This window comes from Bombus terrestris, chromosome 10 (assembly GCF_910591885.1).
Source record: "Bombus terrestris chromosome 10, iyBomTerr1.2, whole genome shotgun sequence".
In the NCBI taxonomy this organism is placed as follows: Eukaryota; Metazoa; Arthropoda; class Insecta; order Hymenoptera; family Apidae; genus Bombus; species Bombus terrestris.
In genome coordinates this window covers 5,361,663-5,385,914 of record NC_063278.1, presented here as the reverse complement: position 1 = coordinate 5,385,914, position 24,252 = coordinate 5,361,663, and the positions used below count along the sequence as shown (strand labels likewise).

At 31.2% G+C, this 24,252-nt stretch overlaps 5 protein-coding genes across 8 annotated transcripts in view; 3 read left to right on the top strand and 2 right to left on the bottom strand.

Annotated features, from left to right (window-relative positions):
- The first annotated feature begins 1,426 nt into the window (after window positions 1-1,426).
- On the top strand, window positions 1,427-4,210 carry LOC105666138 (15-hydroxyprostaglandin dehydrogenase [NAD(+)]-like). Its single transcript, XM_012312651.3, has 7 exons — window positions 1,427-1,567; window positions 2,025-2,170; window positions 2,252-2,378; window positions 2,633-2,739; window positions 2,819-2,992; window positions 3,341-3,495; window positions 3,584-4,210. Exons 1-7 carry the CDS (start codon window positions 1,564-1,566, stop codon window positions 3,816-3,818), a joined length of 948 nt encoding a protein of 315 aa, XP_012168041.1. The 5' UTR covers window positions 1,427-1,563; the 3' UTR covers window positions 3,819-4,210.
- Window positions 4,211-4,389: 179 nt separating this feature from the next.
- Window positions 4,390-10,269, bottom strand: LOC100643415 (protein LSM14 homolog A). Of its 2 annotated transcripts, none has more exons than XM_003398283.4 (7): window positions 10,046-10,269; window positions 8,851-9,005; window positions 8,422-8,713; window positions 7,198-7,405; window positions 6,799-7,080; window positions 6,347-6,526; window positions 4,390-6,257 (listed from the first exon to the last, which is right to left on the bottom strand). In XM_003398283.4, exons 1-7 carry the CDS (start codon window positions 10,164-10,166, stop codon window positions 5,954-5,956), a joined length of 1,542 nt encoding a protein of 513 aa, XP_003398331.1. In that variant the 5' UTR covers window positions 10,167-10,269; the 3' UTR covers window positions 4,390-5,953. The 2 variants fall into 2 exon arrangements, with proteins under 2 accessions (XP_003398331.1, XP_012168040.1); XM_012312650.3 differs by having other exon boundaries at window positions 8,527-8,713; window positions 10,046-10,268.
- A 285-nt stretch (window positions 10,270-10,554) lies between these two features.
- Window positions 10,555-13,280, top strand: LOC100643538 (cytochrome c1, heme protein, mitochondrial). The gene is made up of 9 exons (XM_012312664.3): window positions 10,555-10,657; window positions 10,804-10,920; window positions 11,487-11,537; window positions 11,784-11,932; window positions 11,997-12,129; window positions 12,258-12,422; window positions 12,561-12,674; window positions 12,740-12,874; window positions 12,960-13,280. The coding sequence occupies exons 2-9, from the start codon at window positions 10,849-10,851 to the stop codon at window positions 13,071-13,073; spliced, it is 933 nt and encodes a 310-aa protein (XP_012168054.1). The 5' UTR covers window positions 10,555-10,657; window positions 10,804-10,848; the 3' UTR covers window positions 13,074-13,280.
- Window positions 13,281-13,659: 379 nt separating this feature from the next.
- LOC100644026 (ubiquitin-conjugating enzyme E2 variant 2) lies at window positions 13,660-16,394 on the bottom strand. Its single transcript, XM_003398288.3, has 4 exons — window positions 16,135-16,394; window positions 15,564-15,706; window positions 15,181-15,306; window positions 13,660-15,116 (listed from the first exon to the last, which is right to left on the bottom strand). Exons 1-4 carry the CDS (start codon window positions 16,157-16,159, stop codon window positions 14,976-14,978), a joined length of 435 nt encoding a protein of 144 aa, XP_003398336.1. The 5' UTR covers window positions 16,160-16,394; the 3' UTR covers window positions 13,660-14,975.
- Window positions 16,395-17,513: 1,119 nt separating this feature from the next.
- The window catches only part of LOC100644180 (tyrosine-protein kinase Src64B), an 86,488-nt gene continuing 79,749 nt past the window's right edge, over window positions 17,514-24,252 (top strand). For 2 of the 3 annotated variants that reach the window (XM_012312665.3, XM_003398289.4), the window contains exon 1: window positions 17,514-17,723. The gene's annotated coding sequence lies outside the window, so the exon portion shown is untranslated. The remainder of the gene's footprint in view (window positions 17,724-24,252) is intronic. The other variant, XM_003398290.4, reaches the window with a different exon arrangement.

Below are 24,252 nucleotides of genomic sequence, written 5' to 3'. Positions count from 1 at the left end.
CGTATAACAAACAAATGTAAAGTCAGAGATTGAAAAAAATCATCGATAAATCAAGTTTAGTACATCAAAAAATATCACATGACGCACTTACAAGAGATTTCCCCTAATCGCCCTTCCTTCGCAGTCCATCAAAGTTCAACGATGAATCGAGGAAAGTGGATAGGCGCCGTGATCTGTGGGAATTACCAATAGTATAAGAGAGATGGATAGGTCATAGAATTTATATCACGAGATCACTGCACCATAATTGCATTTATAGAATCGACAACGCGTATGAAGTAATCTAACATCGATATCACACGACATTCCTACATTTAACAGTTTATTTCGTAATTTTTCTATTCTCGCAAAATTCCTGTGAAAGAATGATGTAACTGTACGATAAAGAATCTAGTGAGAAATGTGCAACGTATTTTATTTAATCTCTAAAACTGTTATGATTATTATTATTAATATTATTAATCATAATATCAATTAATCATAATTAATATTATGATTAATATTATCGCAACATAAATACTCTCTTGTTTATATATATATATATGTATATATACTATTATAATTTAATTATAATGCCTTTGAGAAGATAGTGTGCTCGTATCGTATAATTGTAATTTAAATACGGATATAAATGTAAATTTTATAATACCAAGTATATGTATAAATTTCACTTTTGCAAGTCCTCTAGTGACTTTAAATTTTCCAAGACCTTTCTACAAAATTTGATAATTGAAAAGGATTTATGATAATTTATATATTTTCAATAGAATCCACGATTTAACATGTAGACTTCTGTATAGATATTGAATTTTACTAATCCTAATAAATAAAAAAATCTACTACTACTACAATAATATTATACTAATTTTATATTACAATATCAATTTACGTTTACATCATAACCTAAAAAGCATCAAAGAACAAAATTAATAATTTGAAAGATATCCAAAATATCATTAAAAAACATTTATACCCGTAATACAGAAATATAACTACCAAATTAATAATAAGATACAACGAATTCAACTAAAATTTTACCTTCTATTGTAATTAACTAAAATTCTTATTAGCACATCGTCCACTGCCATATCTTTTACCTGACGCATACGATTAAAACTGGGTATACAACACAGAAGAAATCCTGTTTATCGATAGGCTACAGTCATCGAAGCATAGTTTAATTGGGTTTATCGCGAGAGCAGACGCCGCCACTGCGTTGAAATTCCTTTCCGAATGATCAGTAAATGCACGATAAGAGATCCCGGCTGAATTAATTACTTTCGATGGGAAGGGTTAATTAGAAAAGCTATCGACTGTTCGCGATTCGTCGTCATCCATCGTGGATAGAAGCGGCGAGAGGAGAGAAACAGTCGGCCCCTGTTATCCATCTAACCACGGGGCATCCTCCACGATAAAAATCCAAGACTTGGCTTATAAATACCATCGGCAAAGACCGATCGAACTTTAGTATACTGAGACACGTTGACCTCGTCTTGTGGCCTCTAATTCTTTGTAAACGTTATCTCGTGCGTCCGATTCTCTTGCGATTTCCTTTAGACAAAAATGGGTACGTTTTAAAGCGTACTTTTAAAGTGAATAAATAAAATAGATAAAGAAGAGTACCATTTACTCGAATGATTTCAGTTTGAAAAATGAATAAAAGATGCTATTATTTTGCTTAAAATTTCTCGCCTTAATAAATTTCAAATTGATTTTTCTTGATAATTAGTTAATTAAATAATTTTGAATAATTGAGTTGAATTAAATCGAAGGATTCTTGAATTGATTTTTCAGTATATGGTGAATATTTTCTGTTTATACGAAAAAAGCTATTATTAAATGAAAGAAGAAACGAGTTGTCACGCAATAAAGTGTCATTATTAAAGTGGCAATTTCATCTTCGAATATTTCAATACTTTTAAAATATTTCATTTGAACATTCTAATATTAAAACTCTTATTTATGAAAGTTTAGTTGTTACGTAAACGTAAAATGATATTTTTAATGACGCGTAAATTTTACAGAGAATGAAGACACTAGAAGCAGACGATCTTCCTCGTCTGAGAAGGCGATAAATGGGCTGGTTTCTGGAAAAAATGTGCTCATCACCGGCGGCGCTGCAGGTTTAGGGAATGCGTTTATGAATCATTTTTTAAAACACGGTACAAATGTAAGTGTGTTCGTAAATCGATTCCAGAAATAACACCAAATGTTAAAAGTATTCTATCATTTAAATTAAATCGGTTTTTAGAAAATAACTATATTAGATATTGATGCTGAAACCGGAAAGCGAATAGAATCGAGCGTAGAAAAGTCCTATGGGGAGAAAAAGGTGCACTTTATCCACGTCGATGTCTCCAATTACGAACTTATGGCTGGTGAGCATCAAATACAGTATCATACAGAGCAATAACTGATTAGATAACACGTTAGTAAGCTTTTACGAGTTTCTAAAATATACCTGATAAAATATATACGATAGATGCGGACTGATTGACTGGACCTTGATCTAAAAAGAACATAAATATTTTGATTTTAGAAACCAACTGATTATGATATATGTTATGACTTACCTGCATGTGTTTTTTTCCTTTTCATTATATATTAATTTTTATTCGTTTTTCAATTACAGCCGCTTTTGAGGAAGCTTTGAATTTTATGAACGATATCGATATTGTTGTAAATAATGCCGGTATCTTGGACGAACGACGATGGGAAAAAGAAATAGCGGTTAATATTGTAAGTAATGAGGGACTCTAATTTTTTATTTGCGTTTGTTTTAATCAAAAAGTATTCTATTGTTTCTCGATCGTGTCAGGGAGGAATGGTTTGCACCGCATTACTGGCTGCCAAATATTTGAGCAGAGATCAACTTGGACACGGAGGAACTTTAGTAAATATTAGTCAACATATAGATATTAAAAGCACTGCTCAACTTCCGATTTACACAGCCACCAAACATGCTATCATTGGTCTTTCACAATCTTTAGCGGTAAGATATTTATTTGACTCAACTAATCGAATGATATACAATTCGTAGTTTTAAAAGTACTATCGTTAAAATATTTGTTATTATTAGTTGTTATTATAAAAAAAAAGAAAAAGAAAAATGATAAAAGAAAAGGAAAAGAAAAAAGAACAAACTTCTATCTCAATAATTCTTGAATACGTATAAAAAATTGATTTATCATTAAATATCATTCATTCTCAATACCTTAATTTGTTTTTTATTTCGTATATCGTTTGCTTTCCTTCAGAAATTATAATCAGTCTACAAAACACGCTACATCACAAACTGCAAATTTGATTAAATAAAAAAACTAATGTAAATCTACTTTAGGATTCTTACCAGTACGAAAAGACTGGTGTTCGTGTGATAACTCTGTGTCCTGGTCTGACAGAAACTGCCCTCACAGTGAACAGTCCAAACAGATTACTTTCTCGTGTTATGAAGGCGGACTTCGTAAAAAATCTCGAACAGCTGTCGATACAAACGTGAGTCCTTTTCCATAAAAATTTTACTTTGAAAATTAACAGAACTAATTTTCATTGCTAAATCTGTCGTTTTTTTTCTTACAATTAGCCCGTATGTGGTAGCTCAGGGTCTAATGTCAATATTGAGAATCGCAGAATCCGGTACCATATGGGTGATTGAAAATGGTCGGTCTCCATATGAGGTCTATGTTCCAAATCCACGTAGTTTGCGACGTACTTACAAAAACAATTTCACGCTGGCTGAGACCAAGGTAATTACAAAAGGTCGGCCAATTAGAGAAGTCTGTGACAATACACGAACAGGACTGATGACCTGCGCTTGACGGCATGATGGCGAAACATCTTTGATCATGATGATCTTCCGCGATATTCAAGAAGATATTCAGACTGGGACTACTACGATGTGTTGTCGTCTTGCCTGAAAAAGTCTCTCGTAGTAACATACGTGGAGAATTTCGAATGGAAAATTTGTCGATGGTCGACGGAAAATATCAAATTGTATCTTTTTCGATCACTTGAAAAATTGTTGAGAAAAAGAGGTTCGAGCTGCAGACTGCTTGGTATTTGTTAGTCATTAATACAATATTAAGTATTTATACAGATAGTCATACATATATAGTCAATGTTTTGTACATAAAATCAACGTGACCATATTTAAGAGGTTTTTTAAATAATTACAATTGTTGACAATAATGATATTTGTTTTGTAATATGATCAAGTCTTTTTTTATTTCTTCAACCTTTGTTCAATAATGTCAATTTACAAGTGCTTTTTCATGTTATCATTTCTCTTTTTTTTGACAAGCAATTTGTTTATTCAGTACGAAAAACGCAATGATAATTGACAAGTATTTTACGAACAAATCTCTCGAAATAATTAGTGGGCTTAAAGAGTACAACAAACATTATTTTATTACTTCAGTATTATTCAGCATTGGGAATCGCAATATCCGCTGTACAAAACAAAAATTCTTCATCGGAAAACCGCATGTACTGTGCATTTCTTCACACACGCAATGCATAAAACTTAAAAGTTATATTTTTTCTTTCCCCATATTCCTTCTTATTTTACTTATCTTTATTCATATATGCTTTATAATTTTTTTGTAGTTTTACTTTACTTTGCAACTTTACTGGTAGCTTATGGAGATTTTCGATTTATATGTAACTAAATCTCATGTTATGTATGTATATATTTGTATACGCCTGGGACTCCATATGAGCCATAAGAAAATAACAGTCGCAAATAATATACCTATTCTGCCTTTGTTTTTTGTTTGCGTCTTATATCGTTAAGGACATTATCATGTTTTTAGAGTCTTACTCTCGCAATGTTATCCGCGATCAGCGCGAGAACGTTCTCGTACATCAAACGATTTCTTCGAAATTCGGAGCTATTAAACGCAGTCGAATTACAAGAAGGCATTCGCACTCACATTTTCTCTTTCACTAGCATACTACGTTCAATATTTCAAAAACTAATAGTCAATACAATCGATGTACGATTCGGCTTCGCATGCGCACGCGTATCTCTATGAATCATACAAAATCAATCTTTTTTTTTCTTTTTTTTCTTTATATAAGGAACAATTCAACGTTCCTGTTCGAAAATCAAAACCCCCTCGTAAATATGTGAGTAAAATAATTATTCCAGCTTAATTCGCATACACGGTCATTATAAATAAATAAAGTTTTGACTGTTCCAAATAACCATAATATGTTGTCCTACTCTACTCTGCAATTTTATGCATATTCCTCCATTTCTTCCTTTTCTAATCTTCCTTTGTTTCATTTTTTTACTCACAAAAAATTTGTAAAGAACAGTTAGTTTTTTATGTGTTTCGTTTCAAAAACATCGCAACACATGCAACGCGAAAAATTAATTAGTCATCTTCTTCTTCGTCTTCGCCATCTTTCTTGAAATCGTTTCGTGCTACTCTTTTACGTTGTATTACAAAAGTTTCCATTACATTCTTATTGTTCACTTAATCGTAGTTGCATGCTTGTCGAATAAATTAATAATGTTCAAAAAAAAAGATTAACAGAAAATTTAAAACTTGTTGCTTTGTATACATTCCTTTGCAAATATTCTACCGTCTGGCGTGTATTGTACTTAATTACATTCAGAAGCATTCGACGATTCCTTAATTCGTAGGACATAATGGCTTTGAATATCGAGTTTTCGAAAATTAACTACTTGTAACAACAAGATTATTTGTCCAGAAACTCTAAACGCAGGATCTGCAAAGCATTGATTAGTTTCCTACGTTCCTGCATGACAATTCAAAAAATTCACGGTAAAGTTCTCTTAAATAACTTCTTTCCTTTTTTCTTTTGTTCTTTTGAGTCATTGAATCCATTTTAGACTCGATTCAAATCAGTCCATAAGGGCAGAGCATGTATCGTAAAAATCTTAATCTAGAGTGAATACTTATACATATAATAGTGCATTGTTCATTCAAAAAGATACAACGCGACTATTCTGCTGCGACTGAGTAGTAGATTGTTCGTTGGTCGTACGATTTTGACTGCCAGGATTATTCTGTTGCTGTTGATTAGCGGGTTTACGATTCCCACCTCTGGAACCTCTATAACCACCTCGGAAGCCAGAACCACCTGCACCACCACCACCTCGATACATGCCTCCCATTCCACGATTATAGTAACCGCGTCCACGAAAACCACCACGTCTCGTTGACGCTACACCAAATGTTTCAGAGTTCAATTTACGCTCTGTCCTCCAGTCCGTGCGTTGGAATCGTCTGAAATAACAAAAAATTATTATTTTATATAAATCGTAATCATAAAACTTTAAACTATATATTATTAAATTGAAAATTCGTCAACTTACCCTTTACTCCTCTCAACAGCTTCACAACTGATATTATCGAAGAAAGATTTTGACTTGTCATAATGAACTATCTCAGGTTCTTCCTCGGGTTCTCCTTCACCGGCTCCTGTTTCGTTACCACTATCATCCTTCTTTTCGTTATCAGCACCAGCATCAATTTTCGTTTTTGCTAACTGAGATCTAAAATGCATCATACAAGAAGTAAATCTTAATTCATTTTCAATTATCTTTTAAGTAGACAAGTTTATATCTATCTATAGTCTACAGATAATGGATATGTTGATGCGTTGCGTAAGCAAAGGATATTATAATAAAAATATATTGTTTTAAAGACGCATATCGTTGATCTTGCATGGTATCCACATACGTCGTTTCAAACATACTTGAAAGGAACCCGGCAGTACCATGCTATATACTACATATATATGTATGTGTTTATCTAGAATACATACCTCAATTCCTCAAACTCAGTATTGGCTTGTTCGAAGTCATAATCATTATCGAATTTCAGTGTATTCTTGGGTTTGGCACCAGCATTACCAGGCTGATTTCTAAAACCACCGCGACCTCTTCCTCTTCCGCGCATATTTCCACGATTCATCCATCCACCACGATTTCCTCGACCACCTTGATTATGACTACCTTGTCCTTGCAGTTGACCATCTTGTTTCATTGTATCGCGCTTTCCTTCGTTATATTGCGATACAGTGCCTCCCGTTTTATTGCCGCTATGGCTGAAGATAAGAATATATAAATGTATCTAGGAATACTAATAACAGTTAATTTAAATTGATTTAATTAAAGTTTAGTTCTTTAACGTTCAAATATAGATATATTGTAATATTTATTACCTATCGTGATCGCGCCGAGCAGATTGAATACTTCGCATATTTGTTTTTTCACCAAGCTTGCCAACATTTCCACTCTGCTGTTGTTGCTGCTGCTGTTGTTGTTGATGGCCCACCTGGATACCCTGATCCATAGTTGGACTTTTTCGTGTCAATAAAGAAGAAGTTGGAGTTGTTGATCGTGAACCTCCACTAATCAGATCTAATACACCTGTGAAAGTAAGGTGGATAAACATGCATGTTATATCCTATACCATGTGAGCAATACCACGAATAAGAATTTCAAGGTCAAATATTTATTTAAACATGATATAATATATGGAATATTTAAAATATGTATTAAATTTCCAATTCTAGCTCTAATTGAAGTATGATTGCAAAGTACTACATTAAACATACATTGCGTAAAAACTAATCTTATAAAACGATTTCTACCTGAAATTTCAACTGTTCTTGCTATCATGTTACTTGCTAGTGCATAATGCTTCTAACGCTATTTAAATGAAAATCAAATGCATATTCTTAAGGTAAAATTATAAATTATAAATGCAATAAAGAAATTGTCATGCATTGTCAAAATATAAAAAGCTATCAAAACTCATGTGCATATAAATATATCTTATAAGTCACAAATATATCAACAAATCAATTCAAATATTGAAACTGGAATACTATTATTTTATTATCTTAAATATTTATTGCCAATATAATATGAAATATTTGTCTTAACTTAAAAAATTATACACATTAAGTAATAATGTAAATAACGTTAAATTGTTTGTTATTGCTTAAATATTTTTAAAAATTAACAGTATGAATTAACTACTAACATAAGAAAGCAAACATTAATATAAAAGCATAATTATTATAACAGATAATATTAAACAAAACATTATATCAAAATAATATTAAAAATTTGTAATAAATAACTATACATATATTCTTATGTATGTATAAAAATATTAATAGATAAGAAATCAAATGCACTCAAAGCATTCAATCAAAATCACTCAAAAAGATTGACAATATAAAATTCAAATGCAAATCAAGTCATAATAAAAATGTATGTCACACAGCATAAGCAATGATTGATAAGCAATTAAAAGAAGAAACACAATAAAACAAAGAAGAAAAGACAATAATATTACAAGTGAAGTTAGCAAGCATTACCAGAGAAGCAGCAAGCATGCCATTGGCAAGGGATAGTTCATAGCAAAAACAGTTTACCATCTTCCAGAGATTGGTCTTTTGGTAATGGGTTGTCATTGTCCGTCGGTAGTGAGTTTGGGATAGAGATGGCCTTGGGTTCAGCAGAGCCCAAGCTCAACTCACTTGGCTGTTTATTTATTGGTCCACGAGGATCTCTAGCAGAAGTTGGCATTCCCATTACAGGTCCCATGGTGCCCATTGTCATGCCATAGGGTGTTCCATATTGTCCACCCATTGGACCCATCATTGGATGAGCATAACTAGGTTGTGGCTGGTATGATTGCTGGCTCATAGACGGTTGTACCGTCATCTATAAATAACCAAAATTATTTAGCAATCAGCATTATAGATAATACTGACCTACCCTTTATTATTTAAGTTTAGTATTGCCTATTAAAATTTCATTTGGAAAATATTAAAAGAGAAAAATACATAAGTTATAATTACCTGCACAATGGCTGGATCATTTGGAATAGAACTGACGTTGTTGACAACTCTAATATCTTTAATATCTGAACCACGGAATAGAATATATTCATATACTTGATTTTGTGGAGCCACTGGAAGTTGAGTTTCTCTATCTTCAGTGCCAAAAGAACGTACTATATTGTGAAAAAAATAAAATATTACATATTTTAAAGAATGAAATAAATGAAATAAGATATTCATTTATTACATTTTTAATATTAATTAATTTCAAAAGTAATTGTCATAATTACATAATTATAAAATTAAATATAAAATGAAGATATGCACTATCTAATATAATAATATAAATGAAAATTAAAATTCAATAATATGAATAAATTGAAACCCATATCATACAATTTAAATTTTAACGATTTATTAGAACAGCTCTGTAATATGACAGAAAAAAGGAAGGACATAAGACATAAACAGGGCAAGTATAGAACACAAACATCCCATACAATGGTAGATTATAAGTAACGGCTTTCAAACTCCACGTAAACATAATAGCAGTTATATTATCATTGAAAATATTGAATCCTAAATATTGAATCAAATAGATATTCTATGATTTAAATTCTATTTGTTTCTTCCATTTCAATTTAAAGCTATAGGAAGAAAGTTCAACATAGTAACATTAAATAAAGAAATATTACAAAATTAAATATGTGCTTATTATGTAAGATCTCCTAAAATTTTAATTATTGCTCTGAAATACAAAATAAAATGTACAACTACTCATTTGAATAATATTATCTGACACAGATTTGTTTCTACTTTTTTGTATCTAAGTATAATTTGTTACAAATTTAAAAGTGCTGTGCGAACGTTTGATATATTTATTAGAAGTAAAAGTATGTCAAATAATTGAGTAAATTTCGAAGTATACATTCAAATTCAGTACAAAACACCCGTTATAAGTGACGGGTGACCCCGGTTGTTTTGCATCAAAGTTTTACCGGATGAATCAAATACCGACTGTTCCACAAATGTTTTCAAATACAACAAATACACAAGAATCATGAAATCTTTGTAGAAGATACGTAAACGGGACACAGGGAGGTAAAACGAAAAGATAGTCGAATATGAAGGATGACGCTTATTACAACAAGATAGCCGGGAAATGAAACAGCGGCAAAACTGATTTCGGTATCCATCTTGATTTCAGACTCACCATTAGCTAGAGCAATCGTACATTCTTGAGGATCAACAGTAAAAAGTCGCCCCTCATAACGAATATCTGCTTTCGATATTAAACTAATCTTTGAGCCCAATTCTGGCATTCCTCCGCTCATCTTGAATCTCCTTCCTCTGCACGGTGATCGATGTGATATTACAGGATTCACGATACCATCTGACGAAACCACCAGCTGACACCAATGGTCGACAGCGAACTGCCAAGTCTACCAACAGAAATTGCGCATGCGCCACACCCCCTATATATTTACAAATAGTTTACAAATTTCAAATGTAATCAAGTTGAAAAATAAATAAAATATTAAAAATAGAAAGCAACAAGATATTACCGAAAAAAGTAAATAAATATTTTATGCGTACGATATATTATGTACCCATAAACGATTTGAAACGAGTTTTAAATAACTCGTGGCTATAAATTAAACATTGTTATCTTCGAAACCTAAGAAAACGCATTGTTTATGCTTATTATGTTTGTAGAAAAAAAACATTGTACATGAAAGAAAAAGATATCTGATGGAACCGTTTAAAAGTTGATCTTACTATATTGGTATCCTTGATTAAAGTCGCCTTAGATATTAAAAGTTGTGTAAGTACCCTACGGCTTTTGAATGTATGCCTTTCCTTTCTGAACAAAGTTTGTGAATGCATGCAAGAATTATGTGTGACAATAAGAAAATTTAATCGATATGAGCAGTTATTGTTCCACTAGCATATAATCTATTTATTGTACAGATATTTAATTGACTAAGAATCTTGCACATTGTACCTCTGGCCAACATGGCGGCTTCATTGGGTCGGGTTTGTAAATTCGGTCTTTTGAAATCGAATTATGGAACATTATTTAACCAGGTATGTAATTTAAAAGTGTCAACTGTTTTTAGATATATTAATATGTCTATTCGAAAAATATGATTCTTTATTTGCCTATCATTCTTATAATATTGATGTATTGAAACTAATACGGATCTCTTGACGAACTATACAGCTTGTCGGCTGCTATGACATTTTTCTTAGAAAATACTTTAATTTTGTATCGTCTGTTACCTTTACAATTCTAATTAAGCATGTTTTATAACAGGATAATAAATTCAACAAGATTTTGAAGACATTTTATTCGATGTTATGTAATAGTTATCAGCATAGAAAATTGTGATGTTGCTGTGACCAAACATATCTCAAAATTATGTGGGTAGCTTCAGAAAATCAAATTTATAACTTAAAGTACTTGAAATATTACATTATTTAAATAACTATATATTTTTCATAACAAATTAAAACAGATAATAGCAAAATTAGTATAAAATAGTTGTCAATATCTACTACTTCAAAATATGTTATAAATTTGATTAAGTTTAAAATAAAAAATATTGTATTGCAGGTTGAAAACTCTATTTGATATTTAAATTTTAATTTAGCAGGTGCATAATTTCTCTACTGCAAACCAGTGGTCTAAAGGTAGAAAAGTGGTATGTGTATTTGTCTAATCAATTGAAGATGCATCCCTATCCTTATTCCTAATGTACAACCAATAAAGTATAAATTGACTAAATATATGAGTACATATACATATATATGTATATATATATATATATACATTTTTGTAGTAAGTTTTAGATAATTCAAATATCATAATATATATCTCACATATATATATACATATATGAAATATAAAGATACATTTTAAAATACTTATATAATTAAAATAATTACAGCTATTAGCATGTTTAGGAGTAACAGCTGGAGGTATTAGTGCATTAATTTATGCTTTGGATCAATCTGTAAAAGCTTTTGATCAGGTGGCACATGCACCAACATACAAATGGGGTTTCTATGGAATGTTTTCTTCACTAGATCATAAAAGGTATTTAAAAATATTATAAAAGGTAACCAGTAAGTTTTAAATATATATATTTTTTGTTATTTAGTCTCCGACGAGGTTGGGAAGTATATAAAAATGTATGTTCAGCCTGTCATAGTCTACAATTTATGGCTTTTCGCCATCTTGTGGGTGTTACACATACAGAGGAAGAAGTAAAAGCTATTGCAGAAGAATATCAGGTAAATACTTTTAGGCAGTTAAAGTAGTGTTAAACGTATAAAGATATAAATAACATGGAATAAAAATTAATAAGCTAATTGCACAATATTAATAAAATATACGTTGAGGAATATATTTGCTAATATAGGTTCAAGATGGTCCTGATGATACAGGAGCTTATTTCATGCGTCCTGGTAAATTATCTGATACTATACCATCTCCATATCCAAATGAAGAAGCTGCTAGAGCAGCAAATAATGGTGCCTATCCACCAGACCTAACATACATTGTTAATGCATCACATAATGGAGAGGTAAATTGATTAAATTAAATTTTCTTACATAATTTCTAAATTGAATGTTATATACGTTTTATCAATTTTATTTGAAACAAATTATTAATATTCTAGAAGTAGAGTATTTTTAAACATGAATCATACTTTACATTCTAGAATTATATATTTTCATTGTTAACTGGGTACTGTGATGCACCAGCTGGCATTACTATAAGAGAGGGTCAATATTTTAATCCTTACTTCGTTAATGGAGCTGTTGGTATGCCACAAGTAAGTCAGTGTAATTAAGATACTTACATAAAATTGATTCCTAAATTAATTGTATAATATTTTAGATTATCTATGATGAAGTGTTAGAATATACAGATGGCACTCCTGCATCTGCTTCTCAAGTAGCAAAAGATGTTGTTGAATTTCTTATGTGGACATCAAATTTTGAATATGATGAAAGAAAGAAAATGACTATCAAGGTAATAATTTATATTAATATATATTTGTTGAAATATATCCAATTATTATTAATCTAAAAATTACATAATTATTACTCGTTTGCAGGTTCTTGGTTTAAGTGCAATAGCATTACCACTAGTCATATATTGGAAGAGACTAAAATGGGCAACTCTGAAAAATACTAAAATACTTTTCACCCCGAGATATAAACGACAGTAATACCTTGCACTTATAAAGCTATATTAGCTCGACGAAAATGATCCGACGATGTTAGGTTCCAATATTGGAATGTAGTTTTATACCTTGTTTGAACGTTGCAGAAACATAATTGCACGGAACTGTAAACGTTTATTTAATACGTCAATTGCCTTGTACATATAACTACAATCAATGTCATCGTCAGATTGAAATAAATTGTTAAACTTATTTAATTATATATTCATTGCCTAAACAAAAAAATTTCCTAAATATAAATATTAGAAGGAATGAAAAAATGATTTAAAGATAATTTCTAAAGAAATTTGTTTATTTTTTTTTTAAGCTTGACTTCATCGACATGGAGTAATAATTATTTAATATTTGTATTAGTATGAATTGGATTACACTATTACATTACTTATAGTGTAATACTGAAATGCAAAGCTAATGAAGAGGTATGTATAATGTTTCAGGTAGTTGAGAATTTAATAATATTACAAGATAAATGTGGACTTGTGTTAAAAATCTCATACTTTGGTTTGGATTTACTTTAAAAGTAAGGATCAACATCTCTACAATTTGGACAATAAAATTTCAAAAAATTATATTATGTTTGAAATAATTTATGATTATATTTCTCTCTCTTTTTTTCTAAAATGTAACATAATTATGGAAAACTTTTCTTCCCCTCTGTATACAACTTTATGGGAACGGTATAGTTCATGGCAATTCATGATAGAATTACACTAGCATTCAGACCTGGTTCCCTAATCATTGAAAAACTACTTATGGTACTTTGGATATTTATTAAAAGTTAAGTATGATTTTATTAATACATCAATTATGAAGCTTTGATCAAAGAGTAAATAATACATGTTTGCACTATATCTGCACTATAATGATAAGAAGAAACTGAAAATATATTTCTAATATATAAATAGTGGAATATATGGAAAGTTAAGCATTTTTAATCTAATGCTTCATAAATTGATGTATACAATGATGCAAAACACTATACCATTAACCACATGTTATTACAAATCAAGTTATTACTTTATATTTTCAATTGTAACATAATTTGTTTATCAGTTAAGAAATACTTTTTTTTATAGAATAAGAGGCCGTTCTTGGATGATGTCTCAACCAAATACGCTCAATATATGCTCACTTTTATGCTACTTGCACAAAAAGGCACATTATTACATTAAATATTGATCTCAACAACCTGCTATTTGCTAAAATCTTAATAACAACTAACAGAGAAGAAATGAAGTAAGGCTTGATAAAAATGAGCACACAGAAATATAAATTATTAAAATTTAGAATTGTCTACAATAGTAATTACTGAGACACCTCCACAAATCATGAAATGGCACTTATGCACAAACTGAAATGTCATTCAGGCAATTTTGTTTCATTTAAAAAACTTTGAAGGCATAAGTTATTCTTAGTGATTATTACTTTTATTACACAGTCTGTGTTTCCAGTTTTAAGAATCAAAATATGACTTTTGTTTTAGATCGTATTAACTTAAAAAGCTGAAACAGCATTTCCTTAAATTAAATATGTGTGCATGGTTTTAAAATATTAAAATGAAAATAATAATTTTACACATATAAACATATATATATATCATACAAGTATATATATGTTATGTTATATATATATATATGAAATATGCTTCATATTTAAGAAATAATAAGTAGTAAATGATTTATGAATTTTGTAAGTAAATGTTTTACTAAATTGAAAACACTGAATCAACTTTTATAGTTATCATCCCCCTTGCTTTTTTTTATACAGATGTCACTTCTTAGTATATGTCTTTATTCGGCACCCATTCAATATTATTTGGTACCTTTATTGTATCTCGCCCCATGCTACCGCAGAAAGGAAGAGGTGTTGTGTTTACATGTGGTTAGGCTAAAAAGTGCTACCTTCTGGAGGCTGAGATAATTTCATATTTTCTTTCAAAGTCATTAAACGGCGAAGTTCTTGAAGAACTGTCTTAATTGTATATTCTCGTTGCCATTTTGCAAGTACTGGTACACTGCGGTTATCAACCTATAAAATTTAAAATCAAATACATATTCTTATTTCATTGAAACTGAGAAAAAATGATACTTACTGCACCAGTAGTGCTGTTGATACAATTCATATTGATCCTGCTTAAAAATCTTACATTGGGAGCATCATCTGGATATCTCTGACCACAATCAATTTTCAAACTATACATCCTATTTTCATATGGTGTCTAAAAAATGTCATATACTATATAAGTAACATATTTGGTTAGTGATATTAAAATATTTTCCTGTTATTAATAATAACAGTTATCAGCTTTATTAATTTTATTTTACTTTCAACACAGTTAATTCTCTGATTTATATTTATACAATACAAATTCATGAAAAGATTTTAGAATAACAAAAAAGATATTCCATAGATAATTAAAATAATATAACTGAAATTAATTTATCGAAGTAGGATTAAAAACTTAGAAAAAATTACTCTAGGTGGTCCAATTATCATTCCAGTCCAATGCGTAAGAGTCATGTCATCATCGTTTTCCAAGCCCCAACTGATTGTACCATCACCTACACCTTTTTGACCTTGTTCTAATTCTTCTAATAAACGAAAGTTTCGAGGCACAACTAAAAACATAAAACTAAAGTTATCTTCCACGGAACTATGAGTGAAATGTTAGTAATTAAAACCAGTGAAACAAATACAGGTTATGACTCTGTGATTTTAGACATAGTGTAACTTGCCTCTTGTTCATATTTTCATAATCTCCTCGCCAATATATATAATTTTATATATATGAAAAAAACAAAATAATACTGATATTTTTGAAACGTTGACGAATCATTGATTAGTTTTATACACGTTTACTGTGCGTGATAACTTATTATAACATTACACGTCTGCTCTTGTATTTTACCGAAATTTCGTAGATGTAATTTTCATAACGATATTTTATTTATATCATTTATTAACCTTAACTCTTGAAATTTGTAAAAGTACGAGACCTACTTGTTGTTCCCATCTTTGGTCCGTAAAACAGACATAAAATACTTACCTACACCGGTAGTAGGTACCGCCATGATATCTTATTTTTATGAAGCGCTGTATATTTTTCTAAAGAATAGCAAATAACACCAAATAATGCACCCGAAACGAATTCACTTTAGAATATACGATTCAACTATAATGCGAATCTTTCATCACCCAAAGCTAAGACGAAGAAAATAATACCTAATATTCAAGTGAAATTCACTTTGCGAAAATTCAGCCAACCTCCGTGAGGTTGTCTGTTTCCACAGACTATTCACTTTCTAGACGGGATTATCGCATCATAAGTTCCATATTTTGTAATTATTATCGTTGTTTTTACAAACTCTAAGACAATTTTTCTCATTTTCCAAATTTAGAAACACAACATTTATGATATTTATAATCATATGATTGTAACATTACAAAATTTGACAGTTCAATCATTTTAAACAAATTTTATTCCTTCTATTGATATAAATTATTTTCTATAAAAAATGTAAAGAAAATGATACAGTATTGATATATATTAATCATGATTTTTGTTATAAAGAAGATTATCTACAAATTTTTTAATCGAAATTTTTTATAAAATCTCATAGGTCGATGCTTATATTCAAATTACAATTTATACAAGATGTTTCAGTATTAATGGTATAAATAAGATAGGTAGGAATGATTCTACATGAAAAAGTAAGTCGGAAATACGGAATAAATTTTTTTTATTTGAGACTTGTTTTTTATGTATATTTCGTTTTCGAGAAAATCGAGTTTGAAAATTTATCGAGTACATACATGTACTTGAACTTGGTTAATTCCGGGTTAGAGAGGAGGTTAGTCTACGTATGAAAATATGTAAGTGGTAAGTCGAAAATATAGAACAAAATTTCTTCATGGGTCGTTTCGTTTCTGTGAAAATAAAATTTGAAAATCGATGAAGTACACGTATACCAGATCTATTCTTAACTAAACACATTCAAATTTTAATTTTTTGAAAACAAGGTCTTAAACAGAAAAGTGTTATTTTACTTTTTTCATTTATTTTTGCATATAGAATAATCTCCTGCTAATTGTTTACTTGTACCCAGATGGTAATTAGCTAAATTCATATATGCTAAATAAATATTCAAATTCAACTTCTTTGAAAACGAAATCTCAAATGACAAAAGTTTATTCTATATTTTCCACTTGTTTTTTCATGTACAATTAGCCAATTTCATTTATGCCATCAATATTGGGACATCCTGTAGATATAAATATTTTATATTATTGTAAACATTGGATTTCGTGTGTAGAGTCGGGGCTCCGTATTTCGTCGATACGGTTATGAACGATACGAATACTATAGGGAAGGAAGGTTGGTTGGTACAAATGGCGTCAGTTCGTAGAGGGGAGGAAGTCGGTAGTATCGTGCCGGCTGCGCAAGAGCAGCCTGCAAGACAGATTTTCTAATAATGAACAACCCGTGGTAACTGTCAGTCTGCTCGTGGTGCATTCGTTGACTCTTGGCTGCGCACAGTGTGTTCCGACGTGTGTTAAAATGTGCTGTATGTTTCATTGAATATTCCATTGAACGCGGATTACTCGAAGAACGCCGAAATTTCTGCTGTAACACAGGTAAAAAGAATTTGAATTTTTCGCATTAAAAGTTTCCTTTGATAGCCGTGTGTGCTGTTTGACATACGTACAGATATGTATACCTATTGGAGTGCTCACCATAATAAACAAACGAACGCCATTGACCTTTAGTTCCGCACATTGATGGTAATTTCTGAATATTATATTCGAAAGCATTCTTTTCTTAACAAATTATATTTTGTTCATCTTCTATAACAGTTCATTTACACGAGTCTTTAGTCCAAATAATATTTGTGTCAGTGTTGGAAGATATCCTTGCAAGAACTGTAAACAGAACGTATCGAATCAAAACAACTGCTTTTCACGTAGAGAGATAAATAATAAGTGATACGATAAAAAATATTGTAGTGAAAATTTGTAGTAATTAAGTAGTATTCTTTCGCAATTGACTAAAATTCAACGTTTGATAAATTATATTGTAACGTATTCTAACTGAAATGTATAAAATCATCTTTATACATTTTATTTTCATACGAAAAACATTGTTATTATATCTATTAATTATACAGATACAAAGCACATCTGAAGATGGCAAAATATATCCAAAACGGTGACCAAATTGTAATCTAACTGTGCGTAAAACAAATAGTGCACTCGTCATCCATTTTAATGTAAGAAATCGAAAGAATGCAGAATATCTTTGATAGCGCTTACTCAAAATACATGCATATTTAAATCTCATTTATTAGTTACCAATGGGTTTCTAACATCTCGTAAACGGGTGGTACTATCGCGTTACAACGCGTTCGGTCGGTTTACGGTTGCTGCCGTAAATGTTCACGGGGAATCGAACAAAACGATAATCGCTATCGTCGCAGCTACAGTTGAGTTTCGATAGTTTCGCGTCCTACGAACCTATTATAAACTCGGTTAGTTTTCACCCATCGAATCCTGCCTACTTTCCATCCGTGATCGTTCAGCATTGTTGTCAATGAATGATCTCGGTAGTGAACCGTGAAAAACAGAACAGAGGCAGTGACGAGGACGAAAGTAAGAGAGCCAATAATGCGTATCCTTCTCGGTTTGTTACGAGGAACGGCCGTATGTTCGGTTCATATGTATACCGTTATAAGCGCGATTAGCACTTAGAATCACCTGAATAATCAAAATGATTAATTCATAACTTTCTATTGGCATTTTAAAAATTTGCAAGGCGTGTATGAGATTAGAATGATTAACGCTAGAAAAAATATTGGAATAGTCGAAGTAATCAATTCATAATTTTCCCTAGAAATTTCATAGATTTACAATGGTGTATATATTCAATGTTTTCAACCCAATCTTGTATCTTTTCTATTAAGAAATTTAAATGTAGATTTACAAGAGCGAATGTTTGGAGGATTTTTATGATATTTACTAAGGTACATTTATGAGCAATATTTGCGTTATATATTTTTTAAATATCATTTATTTTAATTTCTTCGATATAAATTTTGTAATTTAGTATCTAGTTGGGGAATATTCGATTCGATAGAGTCGGTCTGCCCAGAAATCACGCACACGGGAATCGTAGCGAGGTATATAGCCATAGCGCATGCCGTAAACTTTCTTTAATTGTAAATCTGTCGTTGCGTGGCGTCGCCGGCACGCGCGTGCGACATTGCGCTCGCGAGCTTTCACCGGAGAACCGCACGCGTCTACTTTGCAACGTGGATTGACCGTTATCGTTCACGTTCGATAACATTGTGCTACGAAACGCTGATATTACAAACTACTGATCGTATTCCGAAACACGATTCATGGATATCTATAAAACGTTTTATCGTTGTTATCAGTTAGCGCTGTTTGAATAATAGTTATATAAATGGTAATTTATTTCTTATATTGGTAAATGTGATATATCAAGTTGACAATATAATTTTAGTTTGGAATTTTTCGTACGTTTGTGTGAAAGATTTAGATATTTGTATAAAGAAAAGGTTAGACAATTTTTCGTATGGAAGTCTGATTTAAGTGTCGCATCTTTCTTTCGGTTCGTGCTTATATTCCTAAACATTACGTTAACGTTGTCGATTATAGTTTAGTATAAGTCTAATGATTCGTTATCGATATGAGCTATCAGATATGAGCTATCTATTGGTTTAACATCAACATGGAATTATAACCGCGTGCATACTTGATACAATTTCAAAATTGATTTTATCGAAAGGGAAGCCTTATTTCAACAAATTTGTTTCCTTATTTTCGATTCATCTTTTTAACATTAACAATTTAAATCGTACATTATTTGCCGTAGTTTATCTATTTTTATTTAGGGAATTTTTCACCCAACTGTATATCGTTTTATCGTTAAAAAGTTTGATACATTTAATAAATTTCACGCTACAATCAAACTTTTTCTGAAAACTGTAAAAAATATTTTGTTTATCAAAACAAGAGTATAAAAATTCAAAAGCCATAGTAGAGATAAATACCATTAGTAAAGGAATGTAAATTGATCATTTGACTGTTTTATGAAAATCGTATTCTCTGGCATGAGTCCGTCGAGCCATAGTGTTGCATAAAATGTATTTCGAGTTCGAAAGCATCGACGAATAAATGTGCTTTAGGTTCCTCTTTCTGAACAGATGATTGTTTACACAGAACGGTATGCAGATTTGTTTCATATCGTATCAGAGCACATATTTCACGTTATAAACTCGTCGAACGGTAAAGTTTTTTATTCGAACTCGAACGACAACGTTGCTCGATAAATATGTAAATGAAAGATTGAAATTAACGAAATGAGAAATTCTGACATTTTGTTAATGCCTCTAATTTGTAATAATAATATCAAATGCATAAGAGGCTTTTCTGTTTATGGAAAGTAATAAGAAGAAATAAGCTGAAACAAAATTTATGCGAACATTAAAATATCCAGTTGAACAAAGCGACGCGAAAGCATCGCGATCGTTAATAAAAATACGGGAGAGCGAGTATGACGATGCAAGCAGCATTTTCTATCTCGGAATAATCACTGTTTTGCCACTGTTCGCGATTAAGGTCATCGAAGCTATGGTACATTTCTGACAATAGGCGATTTTACGTTGCTTTGCCATTTGCTAGAAATTTGCGAAGGAATCTCTTCTTTATTTATTTATTTATTATTATTATTACGATCGTTAGATTGTGAATATTCACGTAAATTCATATTTTTATTAGTACAATTAAAGAAATGGAACTTGAGCAGAAATTTGTTTCACTATCTAAATATTAAAATGTGTACTGTAATTTGGATATTTGCATAGAAATTTACGGTCCAATTATTACTTACTATCTTTATGGACATACGAAGAAAGTTCAAATACAGTTTTCATAAAACCATGGTTTTTAAAATGGTTAAAATACAGTTAACCGACGATGGCTCCAAATATGTACACGTATCATTATATAACTGGAATTGATTTTAAATCTTTTAGCCTTTTCCATATTTTCTTTCCTTTTTTACTTTGTCATAGTCAAACTTCAAAATGTCATCCATTTCATTAATTATTGATTCTCATAAAAAAAACGTGTGAATTCGAAGGGTTACGCCACCCTCAATTCTAATTATTTCTCTTTAAAAAAATGTGTGTATGTTACTGAAATATGGATAAATATTTGTATAAAATGTTGATGGAACAAATTTTATAGATTCGTGGTAAAAAGATCGCCAACGAAAACCTTAGAAAACGTGTCTTATAGTAAGGAACGTTGTATCTATTACTGTTATCTTTTTTTTAGTCTTTCATTTTTATTTTACCAAACCAACGAGGTAACAAGCGCACAATGTAATACAATCATGCGTTTTAAAGCAACATCTTGGAAACGGAATGAAACATTCGTCGAAGAGGTTGCTTTATCTTTTCTGTATTCATCGTACGGTCTGTGCATTACGTTGCAAGAAATAAGCAATGACATACTTTAGAAAATGTTCGGGGAAAAGACGAAAGCGTATGATTTCACGTGAACGAAGTAAAGAAAAAAGTAAAGATGTTAATGTATCAGGCATGGCTAACTCAAAACCATTTTAGTCTTGCTACAGACACTTAGCGTCCTCCGCCCACCAGCGACATTTAAAAGAACGATACTTGCGTCAAAGTATCTTTAAATACGACAAGATGAATTTGTGTCGGTGTTCTGAATAGGCTTACGTCAAAAACAGCGTTAGAAGCTTGGAACTAAAATATCACTGTAACGAAATCTGTACATATCTGGAAGATGCGTGGGATTGCGTTCGGAATCTTCTTAAATCTGATTAAATACGTTATTGATTCTTGATGAGTTAAATCATTTTTTCAGAAATTATCGAAGAAAATGAAATTTTTGAAAATTGAAAAATTTCTATATGGTTATAGGATGATGTATCGTACATTTCTCTTACTGCGTGTTTTTACAAAATCAATAATCACATTAATTAGGTGCAACGATTTAACACATTAGATATTTCACGATCAAATTATGATGGTGATCTCGTAGAGATCGTGTCGAGTCACTTAAGCCTTCCATTCGCTAATGACTATGTTCCCCATTGCCCTAAGACGGTCTGCCTAGAAGTTGTCGGATAAAAAGAAGAACCGGTATAGCCGGGAAGAATTTCTTTATTACGATTTCTCGAAATATTCTCTTTGCGTTTCGCCCTATTCGAGCGTGTTTTAAATGCAAAACACCACTTTTCACGAGCAACGCCATTTAGCACTGAAACGCGCCCATTAAGGGGAGATCTTCTCGTGCCTTTCATTGTCGCGAATGAACGATTACACTAACTTTCGAAAATCAGGAAAGTACGTACTTTATTCTTCCTTTAGAAATCCATATCTAGAATCAGCTTTTTTGTACGAAAAATCTTTCGTTACTTATAAAGTTATTTGTTAATGAAATTATAAAAGACCATAATATCCTCGGCTTTAGCTTTTGTCGATATAAAATTGCTTTGAACTGAGCTTTCTAATATTAGATTAGATATAATAAAATACTATTGATACGACCAATATATGTAGTTAGTATTATAGTATTAACATATTACGATAGTAAAAAATGTAGGATATATATGATCGCAAAGAAACGGAGTACTTATAAATGAAATAACTTAATCAAACATCAGCTTAACTTATCGCGATCATTCGATTCATCATTCAAGTAAAAAGATAATCATTGTTGCACCATTACGCGAAAGCTGTGATAAATTCGCCGTAGCGTAAATAAAAAATAGCATAATTTATCACTTTCATATCTTTCACATAACTTTTCCATTTATATACGGAACACGGTTTTGTGCTGCAAACAAATATAGTACGAAACTCTGGTAAAATTGTCGATAAAAACGTTCAATAAAATCGCGATTCCTCTTTCTCGGATATAATATAAGCCGATCTATATTTAATATAATCACACCGATTTACTTGATGCATCCGAAAAGTTGGAAAGTTTGTTTGCATGCGGAATCTTCTATATTAACTTAACCATTGTATAGTGTTTCAACGTGGCTCGTTATAAATATAAGTTTCGTTGCTCGTTGGTTTATTCATGGTTGTTGCGCCGCTAGACGGAACTGCGTGTAAATCTAATCCACGTAGCACCTCCGGTCGACGCGGGTCGTGCAAACGCTTCCACTGGATTCGTGCCAGTTATCCGTCGAAAGTCGCGATTTAGAGGGTGGGGACACATGGCCTCGAGTTTTCCTTCCTTCGAAACGGTCCTTTGTGCCCTTGGAGGCCTCATCGACTCGGTTACAGTGGCATTCGTATCGCGGAAGTAGGCAATTCCACGTGTTTCCCTGGTCGAGCTGCTTGTAGTCGCGTTCTCAGATAAGGATACGGAATTTTGATTTAAATCTGTCCTCCTTTTTCTCTTTTTATTCCTTCGCTATGCTTGTTGTCGAGTATTTGTTCATCTATACAAAAAAGAAGCGATAAATGGTCGAAAGGATGATATTAAAATTTTCTTTCTGTTTTCTTTTTATGGCCAGATAATGATAGGTAAAGATACAATATAAGAATTTTGAGTTTGATTATTACTGTGAAAAGATTTGCTGGAATGTTACTGAAACACGAATAAATGTATTTACGTGCAAAATGTAAAATAGTAAAAATGTATATTTATATTTATGCAAATATCTTCGTTGAAAACATTAAAAAGGATGTACAACGTTTGTTTTTGTATCTTTTTCTAGCGAAAAAACTCTTCAAAACTGTAATCCTTGTGTTCTTGTTTGTTGTAAAAATATGTTGTTTATTCGTTTTAAATGTTAATAATAATAATAATAGTAGGTATTTATATTTATGAAAGTACGTATAATAATTTTAACATTTTGAAATCTACTTTTCACGGATTAAAATAGGGACGCAGTCATATCAGTATGGCACATCGTCGCCGGTTTAATCAGATGAGGTATGCTAGTCCGCCATAAAGGGGACAAACAACAAATTCAAATGGTTTCATACTTTAGTTGCGGGTATAATATATCACCCTACGTAGCTCCCTTCCATTTCTGAAATGAGATTTAATTTCCATTCTCATTAAGCGCGGGATGTACGATGAAATATAAAAA